Below are 17,975 nucleotides of genomic sequence, written 5' to 3'. Positions count from 1 at the left end.
ATGCTCACCCAATTAGATCACAGCACAATCCTCATACATGAACCGTTGTCAAACAAAGTGTTAGAAAGCCTCCAATCATTTGGATTTCCTGATCTCAAGCAACAAACCTCCCCACTGCAATTCTCAAACACACATACATCCATAAATACATGTAAAGGTATAGTCAAGCCTACCTTTGCCATAGTGGTCTTATTCACTACTGACAATTTCAAACAATATGGTAACTCTGGCTCTTCAAATGAGGTGGGAGAAGGGCTTAACTACCACTATCTTTGGCAAAATTAGCAACACACCTCAGGTCACCAGCTTGTGAAGTTAGAGATGTCCTGGTTCAAAAAACTCCATCCATGGAAGAACATCTAAACAGAGTGGGTGAGACACGAGATATGTGGATAGTAGACCAGTCATTTTTTGGCAAATTCTCAGTTGCAGCCCTCTTACAATTCTTTCCCTAATTATTTTAGATGTCCCTCTGGTGGTGAATTTCTGTGGCAACTGTACAACTATTATTCCTTCAATTGCTATGTTATTAAGGTTATAAAACATCTTGGCCAAAATGTCATTTCTCAGCAGTCCTTACTCATTCTTATCATTGATAAATTCCCCACATTAACCATGTTGTCTGTGTAATTAGGGCATTGCTATTTTATTGATTTCAAACCACTTAAGCACATTGTGACATCATCACTCTAAGCCATCATATTTCTTTTTATATACCAGGGCTCATTAGGCAGTTTATTTATAAATCAAAACTGAAACAGCATTTTACAAATTTAACAAAGAGGAGAAAGAGGATTAGAGTCCATCTATAAGAATGGAAATTATATGTGCTGCAAATATAATATTAAAATTAGGAGACCTAACACATTATGCGTGGTCTATTTTTATAGATATGAAATAGCAGACTATTTTATTTTATCCCCAATATGGCATCATAGGTCTTTCCAGTGGTCCTGATTTCAATTTTCCTAAAGCCGGATGTTCTCAGAAGCTTCTTGTATTCTGCTGGAGTTCTCTCTATGCCATCTGTCATCAGCATCATCATCAAAGACCACATCTGGGCTTCTAATGGTCCACTTTTGTCCTTGTTTAAAAGGGTTTCAACCAGGAGCACTCCACCACCTGTATACAATCAATAAGACACCCGTCAGATTTAGTATCTATAGATTGTAAGGCAGAGAAGTTCAAGAATTTTAAATCGAGTTTGAAGTGTTTGTTATGGAATTATCACATCCAAAACACAAACCCAAAAAACTGCCTAAAAGGTAGTATGCATGGACATCATGGTATTTCATAAATTTCAAAATCTTCACAGAAGTCTCCTTGATGATGTAGCATTGTATATTTTGCCAAACTACTGTGAACAGTCCAGCAGATTGCAAATATATATTTACTGCTACATAAATGTCTGTTTGGTTTTGATTCAGATATGCATTCACTAAAAAAACAAAGGTTGAAGGGATGTTATTATAGTTAGGTAAAAAATAACATTTTAAACATATTGAATAAAAAACAAAACCACTGAAATTCCTCATTTATAAATATTGCAAGTAACTGGAACTCATGCCCTAAAGTAAATAGAACTTGCTCTCCCGCCATGCATAGTCTTTTGTCACCAATGATGTAATTCTAGATGTTGCAGTGATGTTCTGAATGAATTCATAGAATAAAATGTGCTGTGATTAGAAGCACATGACGGGGATATAAGTTATAATTGTTTTAGGCCCCATATTAAGTAAATACAACCACACAGAGGAGGTCAAAGGGCCTATTAGATGCTTAGGGAAGGGGACCAAAGACCCTCCTCTTACTAACTCAATATAGCCCAAGGGGGTGGGTTTCCCAGGGCCCCTTTAGGGTATGGGAGCTGTGCACCATCTTCCTGAAAAAAGTTTAATTGCGCTGCTCCCTGGGCGCAAGCCCCACTAGGGTTTTTTTTCTTTTTTAAGGCAGAAGGCCAATATTTTTTTTACGAGATTTTTTGCGGATCCATGCTGCAGATAAAACATAATTGACATTTTAGGGACCCCCCATCAGGCCTAGGGAAGACGAGTATATTGACTCTGCCCACCATATGTTTTTTTTTATGAAAAGGGACTGATTCACTGCCAACACATCTTTGGTGATGTGTTGGCAACTAATCAGATCTCATCTTGAGATCTGTCAGCTCCACAGATCCTCAACTGCATGAAAACTTAATTTCTCTAAGAAAACTAAACTGAACTACACAAAATGCCAAATGCAAGATTTGTGAACCAATATGAATATGCTACTTACCAGTATGCATCTGTTCTTGGCATGTAGGGCTACTGACATTCATATCTGTGCATAGATCGCCGCCTAGTGTTGGGTCCGGATGTTTGCACGTTGTTGTCCTGGAAGAGTCTTCGAAGTATCCTGAGATAGGTGACTCCTCCCCTGGACCACAGTGCGCATGGGCATCCTCTCCATCCTCAGATTGTTTTTCGCCATTGTGGCAGTGATGGAGTAGATACAGAAAGTAATGACCATGCTATACAGTAATTCTGAGAGCTGCAGCTGCTACAGGCGCCGGGGAGGAGGGTGGGCGATATGAATGTCAACAGCCCTACATGCCAAGAACAGATGCATACTGGTAAGTAGCATATTCAGTTCGAGGCATGTGGGCTGCTGAATTCATATCTGTGCATAGAATACATAGCAGTACCTCCCATTAGCGGCGGCTACCAGTGCCAGTTGCAGCGGTCTGAAAAAGAGTTTTGAGAACAGCCTGTCCTACAGCTGCCTGCTGTTTTGATTGTACATCTACACAATAGTGTTTGGTAAATGTGTGTATAGTGGACCATGTGGCTGCTCTACATATATCATGTAAAGGAATGTTTCCCAGGAAAGCCATGGAGGCCCCTAACTTACGTGTTGAGTGGGCTCGTGGGGGGATCGTTAATGTGCGTTTAGCCTTTTGATAGCAAATTTGAATACATTTAACGATCCATCTGGCTATACCTGCTTTAAAGACGGCGTTGCCTTTGTGTTGTGGGGAAAAGGCAACGAAAAGTTGTTTTGTCTTCCTAAAGCTTTTGGTTCTGTCTATATAGTACATGAGGGCTCTTTTGACGTCTAGTGTATGGAGCATTCTTTCAGCGACATTTTGTGGATTCTGAAAGAAAACGGGCAGTTCAATCGTTTGATTCATGTGGAACTGCGATATTACTTTAGGCATGAATTTGGGGTTGGTACGTAGTACGACCCTGTTTGCGTAAACCTGTATGAATGGCTCTTGAATGGTTAGTGCCTGGAGTTCACTAACTCTTCTCAACGAAGTGATTGCTACTAGAAAAGCCACTTTCCAGGTGAGGAATTGAATCTCACATGAGTGGAGAGGTTCGAAGGGTGGACCCATCAGTCGGGTGAGGACCAAGTTGAGGTTCCACACTGGTGCTGGTGGGTGTCTTGGGGGAATTACTCGTTTAAGTCCCTCCAAGAAGGCTTTGATGGCAGGCACTCTAAATAAAGAGAGGTGCTGCCTGTTTTGGAGATAGGCTGCTATTGCGGTTAAATGGATACGTATTGAGGTGTATGCCAGATTGCATCGGTATAGGTGTAAGAGGTAACAGATTATGTTTTGAATGGATGCATCTAGCGGGTTAATGTCATTGTTATTGTAATAAATGACAAACCTCTTCCATTTGGCTGCATAGCAAGCTCTGGTAGTGGGTCTCCTAGCTTCCTTAATGATCTCCATACAGTCAGGTGGCAGGTTTAGGTAGCCAAACTCTATGACTTCAGGAGCCAGATCGCCAGGTTCAGCTGTTGCGGATCTGGGTGCTGAATTTCTCCATGATTCTGGGTCAAATGCGCGGGTTTGATCCGTAGCCTTTGATGCGGCACCACGGAAAGTTCCAGAAAGGTGGTGTACCATGGCTGGCGTGCCCATGTTGGAGCGACCAGGATGAGTGTCAGTGAGTGTTGTCGCAGTTTGCGTGCCACCAGCGGTATTAACGGCGCTGGGGGAAATGCGTACGCAAATCTGCCGGACCAGTTCATCCATATCGCATTGCCCTGCGACTGTGGATGTGGGAACCTGGCGGCAAAGTTTTGGCATTTTGCGTTTTCGCTTGTGGCGAATAGGTCTATCTCTGGATGACCCCACTGTTGGAAGTACGGTTGGAGTACTGACGGGTGTAGCTCCCACTCGTGCATCTGGTGGCTGTGTCTGCTGAGCAGATCCGCCATCTGGTTGTCCTTGCCTGGGAGGTGTTCCGCCATGAGGAATATGTTCTTCTGAATGGCCCACTTCCACATGCTCTGAGCCAGATGAGACAACTGTGGAGAGTGCGTTCCTCCCTGCTTCTGTATGTAGTACATGTCCGTCCGGATCAACACGACTTTGTTGCACAAGTGTACTTTGAATGCCTTCATGGCTAGGAAGATTGCCATCAGTTCCAGAACGTTGATGTGCATCTTCTTTTGTTGTATTGTCCATAGTCCCTGCACTGTGTAATTGAGTACATGAGCTCCCCATCCCTGGAGAGACGCGTCCGCTGTCAGTATTATTTGTGGAACAGGCTCGTGGAACGGTCGGCCCTTGCAAAGGTTTTGTGGATTCCACCAATGCAGAGAGTTGTATGCCCGACCGCTCACCAACACTAGGTCTTTTAATTGCCCGTGAGCCTGATTCCATTGACGTTCCAAGCACTCCTGAAGCGGGCGCATATGTAGTTTTGCGTGCGGGACTATGAAAATGCAGGAGGCCATCATGCCTATCAACTGCATGAACACTCGCGCAGGAAGGGAGTGTTGGGGTTTGAACTTTGAGATCAGCATTTGCATGCCGTTGATCCTCACTAAATTTGGCTGAGCTGTGGCTGCCAGTGTGTCTATGGTTGCACCTAGGTACTGTTGGACGTGTGCGGGTTGGAGATGTGATTTTGGGTAATTTAGTGAGAATCCCAGACTGTGAAGAAGGTGAATGGTGCGGGACATGTGGCTGGCACATTGCTGGGCTGACTTTGCCTGAAAAAGCCAGTCGTCCAGGTAAGGGTAGACGTGAATGTGTTGCCTCCGTAGATGTGCAGCCACAGTAGCTAGGCACTTTGTGAAAACTCTGGGTGCTGTTGTCACGCCGAAGGGAAGGACTTTGAATTGGTAGTGCTGCCCCTGAATAGTGAACCTGAGATATTTTCTGTGTGACGGGTGTATGGGTATGTGGAAATACGCATCTTTGAGGTCTAGCGTGGCTAGGAAGTCTCCCTGTCTGAGCAGAGGGAGAACCTGCTGTAGGGTGAGCATGTGAAAATGCTCTGAGAGAATGTAGTGGTTGAGGGGTCTCAGGTCTAGTATAGGTCTGAGTGACCCGTCCTTTTTTGGTATTAAGAAGTACAGAGAGTACACCCCTGTCCCCTGCTGGTGGACGGGCACGACCTCTATTGCGCCTTTTTGCAGCATACTTAGCACTTCCTGCTGTAATAATGCTAAGTGCTCTGAGGACATAGGACGGTGCTTTGGCGGTATTGTGGGTGGAGTAGAGGTTAATTCGAGGCAGTAACCGTGTTGGATAACATCTTTGACCCACCTGTCCGTGGTGATGGTATTCCACGTGGACAGGAACCGCTGGAGTCTTCCCCCGACAGGTGTTATATGGTCGGGGGGAAGGGAGAGGGCGTCACTGTTTGTTTTTGGGGGAGGACCTGGTATTGCCGTAACCGCGTCCTCTGCCCTTTGTGCGGGAGCCACGATATCCACCTCGTGTGTTCTTATCATAGGTACTTTGTGTGCCCCCTTTATTGTAGGTTTGCTGTGACCCTTGTCCTCTACCCGCTCCTCTATTTCCGGGGCGACGAAAGGAGCCACTACGAAATGTCTGCGTTTGCAGAGCCCCCATTGATTTCGCAGTGTCTGTGTCTTTTTTTATCTTTTCTAGGGTGGTGTCAACCTCTGGTCCGAATAAGTAGTCGGGGTTGACAGGCTGATTGAGGATGTTATTTTGAACCTCAGGTTTGAATCCGGAGATTCGTAACCAGGCGTGTCGTCGTAGCATGACGCTGGTGTTTATGGCTCTCGCAGCTGTGTCGGCGGCATCCAGTGCACACTTAATGGATGCATTTGTGAGAAGTTGTCCCTCCCTGATGAGGAGCTCCGCTGCCTCTTTGTACTCGTCTGGTAGGTGTTGGAGTAGGGTCTCTAACATGTCATAGTGTGAGCGATCGTAGCGAGCTAGGAGCGCCTGTGTATTGGCAATGCGCCATATGCAATCCTTTTGCCGGAGGTCTCTAGAACCTTGGGCTCTTTGTCCGGGGGAGGAGCATCACCAGTTGTCTGCGAGTGTGCCCGTTTGCGAGCATTAGCAACTACGATGGAGTCCAGAGGTAACTGGCCTCTAATGTAAGTAGGGTCCCCAGGTCCAGGCTTGTATTTTTTCTCGATCCTGGGGTTTATTACCCGTGCCCTGGTGGTTTCTTTGAAAATGTCCTTTGCTGGCTTGAGGACACCTTTCAACATGGGCAGAGTCTTTACAGTCCTCTCTGAGGATGCGAAAGTGTCCACCAAGAAATCGTCCTCGATTGTGTCCGAGTGGAGTTGCACTCCATGATTGGCTGCGGCACGTTCAATGAGGGCGTTGAATGCAGCAGTGTCCTCTGTGGGAGACGTTTTTGCGCCATAAAGCTGCGTGTCCTGTGTATCCAGAGCGGCACCTGGGTCTACAGGGTCATCCCAAACTTGATCAGGGTCCTGCGGGCCTTCAGGGTCCATATCCCTGGGGTAGGTGGTGTCCTCACCCATGTAGTCCTCTACTGCATCCGTGTCGGAGTGCGTCGGAGAGAAGGACTGTGGATCTGGGTAAGAGGTGTGGAGGCGTTCATAAGAACGGGTTCCGATTCCGCCGGCAGTTTTTGCTTTAGCGGGATCCTGTAAGAGTCCAAAGCCTGCTCGGAAGTGATCTTCCGCTTTCGGAGCATGAGCCTGCCGGGGTCGGCGTCGATGAAGTGGGACGGTGATGTCCCAGTAGGAGAGTGTTCAGTGGATGGGGGCCTTGTCTGGGTGACACGTGTTCTGATCTCGAATAGTTTCGGCGCCGTGGATGGCGGCAAACCAAAGGTGATGTTGGTTGGTGCCGAAGGTGCCTTTTGAGCCTTTTTCGGCTCGGAGCCCGACGTGGCCTGGAGGGCTGCCTTTTCTCTGATGCGTTGCAAGGACGCTTGAACTTGTCGCACCTGGAACGCCGACAGTTCTTTGGCGCCGAGTGGTTCCATAGAGGTAGGTGTGGACTTCTTTGGAGCCACAGGGTCATCAAGTCGAGGAGAGGTAGTAGCTGTCGACGGCGTCGATGATTGGACCGTAGTTGCTGCTTTCGAGGTGGATTGCGATGCAGCGGCCATTTTAACCTTGGTGGTCGGTGCCGATTGTTTCGGTGCCGGGGGCCGAGGCGCTTTGGCGGTACCGATGGCCTTTCTCTTTGGGTCGGCGCCGACATCGGCTGCAGCGAGTTCGGCCCCGAAGTCCCTTTTGGTGCGGTCGGAGCCGATGGGTTTGGCTGGCGTCGAAGGTGTGGTGGTCCTCGAGCCGATCAGTGTTATTTTCACTTTCGGTTTCTGTTGAACCGGTGCGACGATTGGTTTCGGTTTCGTGGAAGGGAAACCAGTCTTTTTGGGTAATAATGGCTCTCGCTGTATGTCCGAGGCCGGGCCAGAGGGCGGGGCCGAGGAACTGCGGGATTGGTCTTGGGTAAGGCCCGAAGGCGATCCCTCGACCGGAGCCGTAGACTGACGCACTGGGATATCTTCTGTTTGGACGGGTAGGCCCTGCTCGTCGCCAGAGCTACCTTCTTCGGCCCCTAAGGCCTCATCGTAGTCTCCTACCTCATCGTCGGCTTCTTCCCTGTGAAAAAGCTCTTCATCTACGTCTTCCAATCTGGAACCGTGTTCGGAAGCGGGGCTGGAGGGTATGTTTTCCACGCTTTCAACATCTTCGTCCTCGGTGCTGAAGATGTTGGTCGGGCCGGTGCCGCTTGCTGCGCTTCAAGTCTCGCGGCTCGTCGATTCCGTAGAGTCTTCTTGGATCTGAATCGGGCACAGGCCATATATTTCGCTTCGCCGTGATCCGGTGAGAGGCATTTGTTGCACACCGGGTGGACGTCGATATGTGGATATTTCGCGTGGCAAACAGGACACCGCTTGAATGGGGTCCTCGATTCCATCGTCGATGTAGGGTCGATGGTCGGATATAATGGATCCGAAAAAGTTGTTAAAGTCGCTAAACTAACCAGTAAACTGTCGATACCGATCGGGAACAGTACCGACGAAAACTAAAGGCCTTTTGGCCTGAAAACTAAATTTTCCTAACTTGAGTCAAGATAAGCACATCCGAACCCAATGGCGGAAAAAAACAATCTGAGGATGGAGAGGATGCCCATGCGCACTGTGGTCCAGGGGAGGAGTCACCTATCTCAGGATACTTCGAAGACTCTTCCAGGACAACAACGTGCAAACATCCGGACCCAACACTGGGCGGCGATCTATGCACAGATATGAATTCAGCAGCCCACATGCTTCGAACTCTTGCTTTCTGCCAAGTTTGGTGTATTTCCAATTATCTATTTTGACTGCAGCTGTGACTAATTTTCCCATGGAAAAATTGAGAAAAACGTGTTCTGGAACCCCTCTTTTTTTTCTCAGCCCCCACATTACAGATTCCCCTATATGTTTCAGGAAGGAGCTGGAGTTCATGAACCTTTTTTGGGGGATGTTTTGTGAATATTCGTCAAATAGTGCTATAGTTATTATACTAGCCAATCAAAAATGCTTTTCCTATGGAAATGTGATCCTAACTATAACTACTGAGTAAAGGTTCATTGGATATATATATATTTTGTCCAATGGTCCCAGCTTCCAGGACAGGAGGCACTCGACAGCTCCCTCATTGCCTCGGCATCACGAGTAGTAGCAAAGTTGGTAAGCCCTACCCGTTTCGAGGCCATCCGCCTCTCATCAGGGGCTAATTGCAGTCATTTTCGGTGCCTGTGACGTCTCCTTTTGTGCACGCAGCATGTAGAAAATTCAAGGCTGCATGCTGGGACATGTAGTCCCAGGAGATATACTGATGACCATAGTGGGCTCCAAGCGCCAAAATTAAAATCCTTGCATATTTCTTCCTTAATAGTACATCAAATGTCGGGGCATCCCACTTTGTAGTGTGAGTTTGCTGTGCTGTCCGGTCGGCATCAGTTACCAGCCTCAGCCTCTTCGTATCAAAGATAGTGCTCTGCCACACGGCGGGACAGCCGTGTTAACTATTTTGTCCAAAGGTCCCAGCTTCCAGGAGACACTCAACATCTCCCTCATTGCCTCGGCATCACGTGTAGTACTACATTTCCCAGCATGCAGTCTTGAGCGTACTACACGCTGCGTGCACAAAAGGAGACGTCACAGGTGCTGAAAATGACTGTAATTGGCCCCTGATGAGAGGCGGACAGCCTCGAAATGCATAGGGCTTACCAACTTCGCATCGTGATGCCAAGGCAATTAGGGAGCTGTCGAGTGCCTCCTGGAAGCTGGGACCTTTGGACAAAAAAATAAAATAAAATATATATATATATATATATATATATATATATATATATATATATATATATATATATATATATATATATATATATATATCCCTTCTCGTCAACAGCTCCTTCCGGATTTGAAAATACCCATGGAGAGTGGCATGCATGCCGGCGGAGAAACCGGCTCTTTAATCTAATTGCTTTCACATTCCGCGTGCTCTCAGAAATCAGGGACCCCAAGCTGATGAGATAAACTGCTGTTTATTCACACACAACGCGTTTCGCCAAAAGGCTTGATCACGTGTATATGCCGTCACACTGATGCGCAGCGTTTTAAGTGGAAACCGTTATAAACATAGAAAGAGGATCGTACTAGAGCAAAATCACAAAATTGTGAATGTGTAACATAGATCAAATACATCAACTCAATAAAATGTATTATCTGAAAAACTGCAGAAAATTACATTACAAATTGTTCACATACAAAATATATATGCAAAATATGAACATGTATGTATAGCGTTTACCAGTGAATGTTAAATAACAAACAAGCTATGGACATGCTGAAATAAATCCTAGGGTCAAACAAAATAATAGATATACCCCAAACATGTGCCACATAATACAGCACTCAAGCAATGTCCAAACTCAATGAAAACTTTAAGCTAGTTAGCTAGCCGTTCTCCTCATTGTTACATCACGAAGATCCTTCACATGTGTCAGATGTCAAATGATCACAGTCCAAAATTTGCTAAAGTTCTGAATGCATCACAAATAACTTCATGAAGAGTAGAAAAACATATCATAAGTATAGCTCAACCGTATTCAACATGTTTCCTAAGGCTTACAAAATGACAAATAAAGTTGTACCTTTGAAAAAAGTTCATATTCAAAAGGACGCAAAATGCGAAGCCCAACATTGAATATAAAGCACTATTTTTGTCTTTGTGTAGTCCCAAAATGGAGCACCAAAAATATTTACGATCTGTCCGACACATTAGCATAAGTAAATCTGTTCCTAAGATTTGTTAATAAAGTTACTCGATGTGTCAACGGACTCACCGCTAATAGCAAGTGCCATACTGTGAACGCAGAACACAAATAGCAAAAAGCTTTTTTTATATAACGTTTCCACCCCAGCATATTGCATGTAAGAGGCATAATCTCTCATTAAGTGTGAATGAAAATAGTGTAAGAAAAAACTGAAAAATAAACGTGAAGTGAATACAAGTATAAAAATAAAGGGAAGAAAAATAGCACTCGTATGTTGCCCGTGTAGATAATATTCTGGTAAATCAGCCCAATAACTTTCTTCCTGTGTGATAAAATAGAACAATGATTTGTATTAAAATACTTTGAAAAATTAAATACATGAATTAACCATCAATTAGTGGTATTTCTTCAACACAATATCAAGCTCAGCCATGAACAACTACGTGAACTGTACAATACATCAGCAAATAATAGCTATATCTTATACTCTTAAATGTACAGATAATTCTTCCTCCTGATTTAACCCACCAGGGGTCTTAGTCTGGAAATCTATGATGTATTTAGATTCACGTTGTCTTAGTTTAAGGGTTCTGTTCCCACCCCTGGGGTTTCTCTCTATTTGTTCCAATAGAATGTAGCGCAAATCTTTGGTATTGGAAAAGTGTTTCTCACTGAAATGACGTGCCACAGGGTATTTTTGGTCAAGATTCGTAATGGCCCTGCAATGTTCTAAAATGCGTTTTTTCGCCATACAGGTAGTGCTCCCAATATACCATAATTTGCAAGTACACTCAATGATATAAATTACAAATACAGAGCTGCACGTCAAAAACTGGGTGATGTTTTTACTGATACCATTGTATGACACTTTCTTTTGAGATATGCTATTATGACAAGCCTTGCAGTGGCCACATGGGTAGAAGCCTTCAAGTCCCTGGATGTTATTGGGAGGGTACATGGTTACATCACTATGCACTAGCATATCTCTGATGTTCCTATTTCTTCGATATGTGATACTAGGTCTATCAGGAATACTAGCACCTATTACACTATCGTTTTTAAGAATGTCCCAATTCTTGGAAATGATTCTCTTGATGGCTTTCGAGTCTGATCCGTATGTCATAATAAGTGGTGTTATCTTCCTTGGTGCAATCTAATGAGGAATCAGAGATGGTAGTAGACCTTTCTACACCTGCTGCTCTCAGCTGTGCTTTTCTGAGTACCCAATCCGGGTACCCCCTCTCCCTGAACCTGTCAATGATACAGTAACTTTCCAACTGATATGACTCTTCCGTGTTGCAGTTCCTTTTTGCCCTCAGCAGCTCCCCATAGGGGATACTCCATTTCAGGGTATCTGGATGGCTGCTGAGGGCATGCAAAACACTGTTACCTGCAGTGCTCTTCCGGTATAATGATGTGTGTACCTTGTTCTCCTTTATTTCTAGTTTAACATCCAGGTATACTACTTCAGTCCTACTGATGGTACCACTAAGGATGATGTTGCGGTCATTGTCATTCAATTTCTTTATAAACTCATGTGCCTCTTCTGATGACCCTTTCCACACAATGAATAGGTCGTCGATGTAGCGTAGCCACATCGACACCCGTTTCCAATCTTGTTGGAGGGAAGGATGGGATCGAATGCCTTCCTCCCAGCTCCCCATAAAGAGATTGGCAAAGCTGGGAGCGAAGCATGATCCCATCGCAGTCCCATTAACCTGTTTATAGAGAACACCATTAAACAAGAAAATATTGTTTGTTAAGCAGTATTCCACCATAGTGAGGAGCATGTGTGTATGTTCTCGAAATCTTATTGCTCTATTCATAAGGTAATGTTTGCAAGCTTCTAGACCTTGTTTATGATTGATAATGGTGTACAGACTATGTACATCCAAGGTAATAAAGATGCTGTCTGTGTCCCATACTAGATTTTCAATTTTTTTAAGAAAATCTTTGGTATCTTTGATGTAACTATCTAGTGACATCACATAGTCCCTCAGGAAATGATCAATGTATTTAGAAACGTGTTCTGCAACACTGCCCTTAGATGAAACTATGGGCCTCCCAGGTGGTCTAATGGGGTCTTTGTGGATCTTAGGTAGTAAATACATGACAGGGAGAACGGGGAAATCACACTTGAGATAACTAAATTCCTCCCATGTGAGGATCCCCCTATCTTTCCAATCAGTCAATAATTCCCAGATGTTGATAATGCTCGCATTATATTGTTGAAAATCAACTATCTGGTAAAAAGTGGTATCAGTGATTTGTCTATCTGCCTCCAGTATATATTGTTCACGATCTAAAATGACAATATTGCCCCCTTTATCTGAAGGTCGGATGATAATACTATCATCGTCCATCAGTGACTTGAGAGCTTTCCTTTGTTCAATAGTAAGATTAGAGTTCCCTCCACATTTGTATTCATTTTTGTTCTTATTATGCCTGGCTGCATTTAAGGCCTTCCCAACACATTCATGAAATGTGTCCAGGCTATCATGTGGTAACATCGGTAAAAAACTTGATTTTGGTTTGAATTCTGTATCTGCGGAAGCATCTGTTGTAACATCTAACTCAATAAGTAATTGCGTAGCGCCACTGTTAACGCCTTCCTCACCTCCAACTGCACTTCACTCAGTAATAGTATTGAGTATATCAATGTCTCCCAGAACAAAATCATAATCTTGATTATTTATGTCTTTCATTTGATCTTGTTTACCATATGCACCCCTCATTTTATGCCATTTTTTTAATTTCAACTTACGAACATATTTGAACAAATCAATTCTGTCATTAGCGTAGTTGGACGGGTAGGAGGGGCAGAAAGAGAGGCCCAGGCAAAGGGTCTTTTTTCAATAGGTTTCATGAATCTCTTAGACAAATTCACAATAGTTCTGTTTACCATGGTTTCGTCCATTAGTATATTCTTTTGGCGTATGGTCTGCCTCTTCCCCTTGAGCCACGTCCCCTGCCTCTTTTCCCATTGTTGTCTGCTTCGTATTCGACGATTTCGTCGTATCCTCTTCCTCTTCCCCGTCCACGTCCCCTTTGTCCTCTTGTTTTCGGGGTTGGTGTCTCCCTTGTGGTCTGGCGGCCTCTCCGCAATGTCCTGTATTCGTCTAAAAAAGTCAGTTGTTTTTTGCTTTGTACTGCGGATGTCTCACTTCTAACAGACACGTCAGATTCACTTTCACTCGTGGTGGTATTAACGTTCTCCAAGGTATCATTTATGGTGACCGTTTTTGAAGAGTCACCTTCACTGTATTTGTACAAATAGTCATATTTGTGGCTAAACGTAAGGATGCGTCCAGTGTCGTAATCCACATAATCACGATTCAATTTTCTCTCTTTCCGGGCTTTAATATCATCTTCATGCTTGACCAATCTTTCTTTAATGTTGGCTAAAGCTTTCTCTAAGGCGTCTTTCTCCATGCTGTTCTTAAGTTCTTCTATCAGCAATTTGATTTCCTCTAAGATGACTTCCCGGTCCAGCCAGGCATATTTAATGAGAATTTCTAACATTCTTCTTGAACTGTGGGCGGAATTCAAAGACCACTCTTCTAGCATCTTGGGGTTAGGTTTCTCATATGTCGGAGTAGTAAAAATTCTCAACCCCCTCGGGACCATATCCTGATCCACATAGTGCTGTAACGAAGTTGCTTCCCACCATTTACTAATTTCATTTCTCTTTAGTTTCTCATAGTTACGTAACTTTTCTTCATTGGGTTGCTGTTGGTTATCGTTACTCGTACTTTTAAGACTTGTTGTCGGTTTCCGAGCGAACATTGTTTTTGCTGCTAATTTTCGTTCATCGTCCTCATTCATGGCTGTGCGTCAGCAGGATGATGTTAATATTGGCTAATATTCTTACTGAAGGGTCACACGTTTCCCCTACAAATAGTAGGTTCTCTCTGCCTTAAATATTTGTTTTGCTGGGAGTGCTCATATCAGTGGCCATTGCTCTTGAAATAATGCCAAACAAATGTGATAACTTTGAGCAATTTGTGTCTATTGAGGAACTCGTGTTACAATACACAGGCAATGTGATATGTCCAGAGACCCCGCTAGCACAAAAGTACAAGTGTGCAATACGTTGAACACGGCGTGTTTTCCAAAAAGCCTCGTAATGCAATGCGCTCGGCAGGCAATGCGGTATGTCCAGAGACCCCGTTAACCCAGAAGTACGAGGGAAACAACGCCAAATATATATATATATATATATATATATAGTTAGGTAGGTAGTTATAGTGGCACGTTTTAAGTTGGGGGATTAAGTCCCCTCAAATCCTGTTTGCACACAAGTCACCTCAGGCTCCGCCCTCACCCTTCACCACTGTGCAAACGCGCCCCGTGGTGCATATTAAGTTGGGGGAATTAATTCCCCTTGAATACTTAGGGTCCCTGGTGGCCAGCTAGCCCACCAGGTACCTCCATAATGCGCTAGGGAGCTGCATTGCAGGGAAGTGTTCAGAGGCCATGCCCCTTTTTACACCTCTCTGCAACGCAGCTCTGTGACGCTTACTGTAGGTACCTGGTGGGCTAGTTTGCCCCCAGGGACCCTCAGGATTGAAGAGGAATTAATTCCCCAACTTAAAACGCGTCACAGGGCACATTTTACGTTGGGGGATTAAGTCCCCTTGAAGCCTGAGGGTCCCTGGGGACCAACTAGCCCACCAGGTACCTCCAGTAAGCGCCACAGAGCTGCGTTGCAGAGAGGTGTAACAGGGGAGTGGCCTGGGCCACCTCTCTGCAACGCAGGCCTGTGGTGCTAACTGGAGGTACCTGGAGGGCTAGTTAGCCCCCAGGGACCCTCAGGATTGTAGGGGAATTAATTCCTCAGCTTAAAACACGCCACAGGGCATGTTTGCATAGTGTTGGTGGGAGGGGGTGGGGCCTCTAGCGCGATGCCGGCCTTTTTTATTTTTCTTTTATAGAAGGGGGGCTGTGTGACCCCCCTTCCTGTCCTGTTTTTGGGCCCTGGGGACCCAATCCCCCAGGGCCTGACCCCTAATTTTGTTTTTTTGAATTTTTAAATCGGGAAGGGGGTGCGCGGGCCCCCCTCCCAAGGCCATTTTCGGCCCCAGGGTCCCCATCCCCTGGGGCATGGCCACTTTATTTAAAAAAATATTTATTTACAAAGGAGAGGGGCTGCGTGGCCCCCCTCCTGAAGCTTCTTTTAGCCCCAGGGACCCCATCCCCTGGGGCTCTGCCTCGTTTTTTGGGGGGGAGGGGGGGCGACGTGGCCCCCCTCCCAGGCCAATCCTTGCCCCGGGGACCCCATACCCCGGGGCCTGGCCATCCTTTTTATTTTTTGGGTGGAAGGGGGCCACGTGGCCCCCCTCAGGCCAAATACGGCCCCAGGGAACCCATCCCCCGGGGTATGGCCTCTCCATTTTTTTTTTCAAAACAGGGGAGGGGAGCTGCGTGGCCCCCTCTCCCGGGTCCCGGGTCCCGGGTCCGGGTCCGCAATCCCCCCATGGTCCCACCAGCTCCCCGCGTCCTGCGGGAGCGGGCATTGCTTTTCCACATGGGGAGCTGCTAACATGTAGCTCCCCTTATGGAAAAGCAATTCTGCTTTGCTTCATTGAAGCGAGAGCAGGTTTCCCTGCTCTCTCTTCAATGAAGCAAAGCAGTGTTTGCTATGACGCTCCCACCCTGTCATTGCAGGGACTTGGCCTACCCGGGGGCTAATTAATAACAAAGCGCAGAAGCCCGCACTTCATTTTTTTAAATTTTCGCGGCTGGATCCGTGGATCCTCCGCGCATCTCGGCGATTTAAAAACAAAAAAAAGCTTTTGTTGGTCCTGGGGCTCTTTCTGGGACCCCCTAAGCAGGCCTAAGCAGGCCTCGGGGGTCAGGGTGTTTCTACCCTGCTCCCTTTTCTTGTTTTACACATTTCTTTCCCTAGTTCTTGTGCCTCGGTTCTACCGAGGCACAAGATGGCTCCCAACACTTCCTGGTTTGAAGTGCTGACAGCCGATTAGAATACAGTTCGTGATCGGCAGGGTGCGCGGAACCACCGCTTCCATGGATATCAAAACTTTTATTTTTTGATTTTTTCCGCAACTACTGAATGGATTTACACCATTAAAAAAAAAGGGCGCTTTCTGAACCAAGGGCTAACTTTTTGCCAAATTTGGTGTAATTCCGTTCAGCTGTTTGGGCTGTAGTCGTGTCTAAAATTTCCTAATGGTATTAACATGGAGAAAACACGTTGTGGGACCCCCCTTTTTTATTGACCCCGCTTGCTGAATCACCCTGAAACTTTCATGATAGGAGCTGACCGTAACGGGCCATTAGTTATGAAAATTTTGCGAAGTTTCATCAACCGGTGCCAAAGTTATTGCGAAAACAAAAAACGAGTTTCCTATGGAAACTAGGTCCTAACTGTAACTACCTACTGGTGGCCGCCAGTAGGATATATATATATATATACACATAATGCATGCCGCAACAGGTATAAGTGGAGGGCAGTGGACCTTGATGATCATGTGACTACAGGCACTGCCCCCTGGCGGCATCCATGCTTTAAGTTTGAGAAACTGCAGTAGATTTACAAAGAAACAGAAGGAGGAAACAAATAGTTTCTCTCCAACTTACCACACCTTAGCAGGTGCACACTTTTAGCACCCCAGTCTTGGAAACTCTCCATTGACTGAGTCACGCAATTCCTTTCACCCCTGGTCCTGACACAAGCCAGCATAGGCTAGTCTGGCTGAAACATGTAGATCCGTATTTAGGATACTTGAGACAACACATAATACTCTACACCTATCCGCCAATCTTTTTTCACCCTGTCATAGGGCCCCTCTAGTAAAGTTATTTTCTACTATCTGAAGGGGACCCTATAGATAGTTTTAACATCACTAATCACTGCACCTATCACAACACACCATATAAAAGCAGCTCCGCTGTAGTTCAGGCATTGAAGCACACACAGGGTGCACTCAGCGCATTGGGTGGGACCAAATGAGGAAGCATGCCACCAACTAGGTTGGTGGGTGAGGGTTTTCTTAAGAAACCTATTGGTTTCCCAAACACAAACTACAGGCTTCAACTATGAGCCAGTTCTTTTTGATTACACATGTCTAAATGAGGAAGTGAATTAGCTCAATCTGGTTTCCTCTCTCTTGTTGATATTTACGAATATATACCATGTACCACAATGCACCTCGTTCAAAATAAAATACACATCAAGGCTGCAGTGCGATATGTTAAATCACTATACAATACTACAAAGAGCACAGCAGTCTCATAGAGTTCATTGGATTTCTGTGCATAGTGCTGACAATGTACAAAGTGCTGCCGCACAGTTCTTGCAATGTCTTTTGCAGCACATATGTCCTGAACCGGCATGAGAAGGTGTGATACCGCTTTTGCTCCTTTGCAATCCTTCACTTACTGTATTTATCTTGGGTTAATCCTCTTTCAGAGTGGAGGAGGCGAGTCAGTCTCC

The 17,975-nt window shown here is 45.4% G+C and overlaps 1 protein-coding gene across 1 annotated transcript in view; it reads right to left on the bottom strand.

Annotated features, from left to right (window-relative positions):
* Positions 1–624: 624 nt before the first annotated feature.
* Positions 625–17,975, bottom strand: part of LOC146802565 (acetylserotonin O-methyltransferase-like) — a 689,077-nt gene continuing 671,726 nt past the window's right edge. Inside the window, exon 8 of the mRNA XM_085622124.1 lies at positions 625–1,122. Coding sequence (XP_085478250.1) covers positions 911–1,122 — 212 coding nt within the window. The 3' untranslated portion in view covers positions 625–910. The remainder of the gene's footprint in view (positions 1,123–17,975) is intronic.

The sequence above is a fragment of the Triturus cristatus genome, chromosome 8 (assembly GCF_964204655.1).
Source record: "Triturus cristatus chromosome 8, aTriCri1.1, whole genome shotgun sequence".
NCBI classification, from domain to species: domain Eukaryota; kingdom Metazoa; phylum Chordata; class Amphibia; order Caudata; family Salamandridae; genus Triturus; species Triturus cristatus.
The sequence above is the reverse complement of the archived record's forward strand: the minus strand, read 5'-3'. Positions and strand labels throughout refer to the sequence as shown.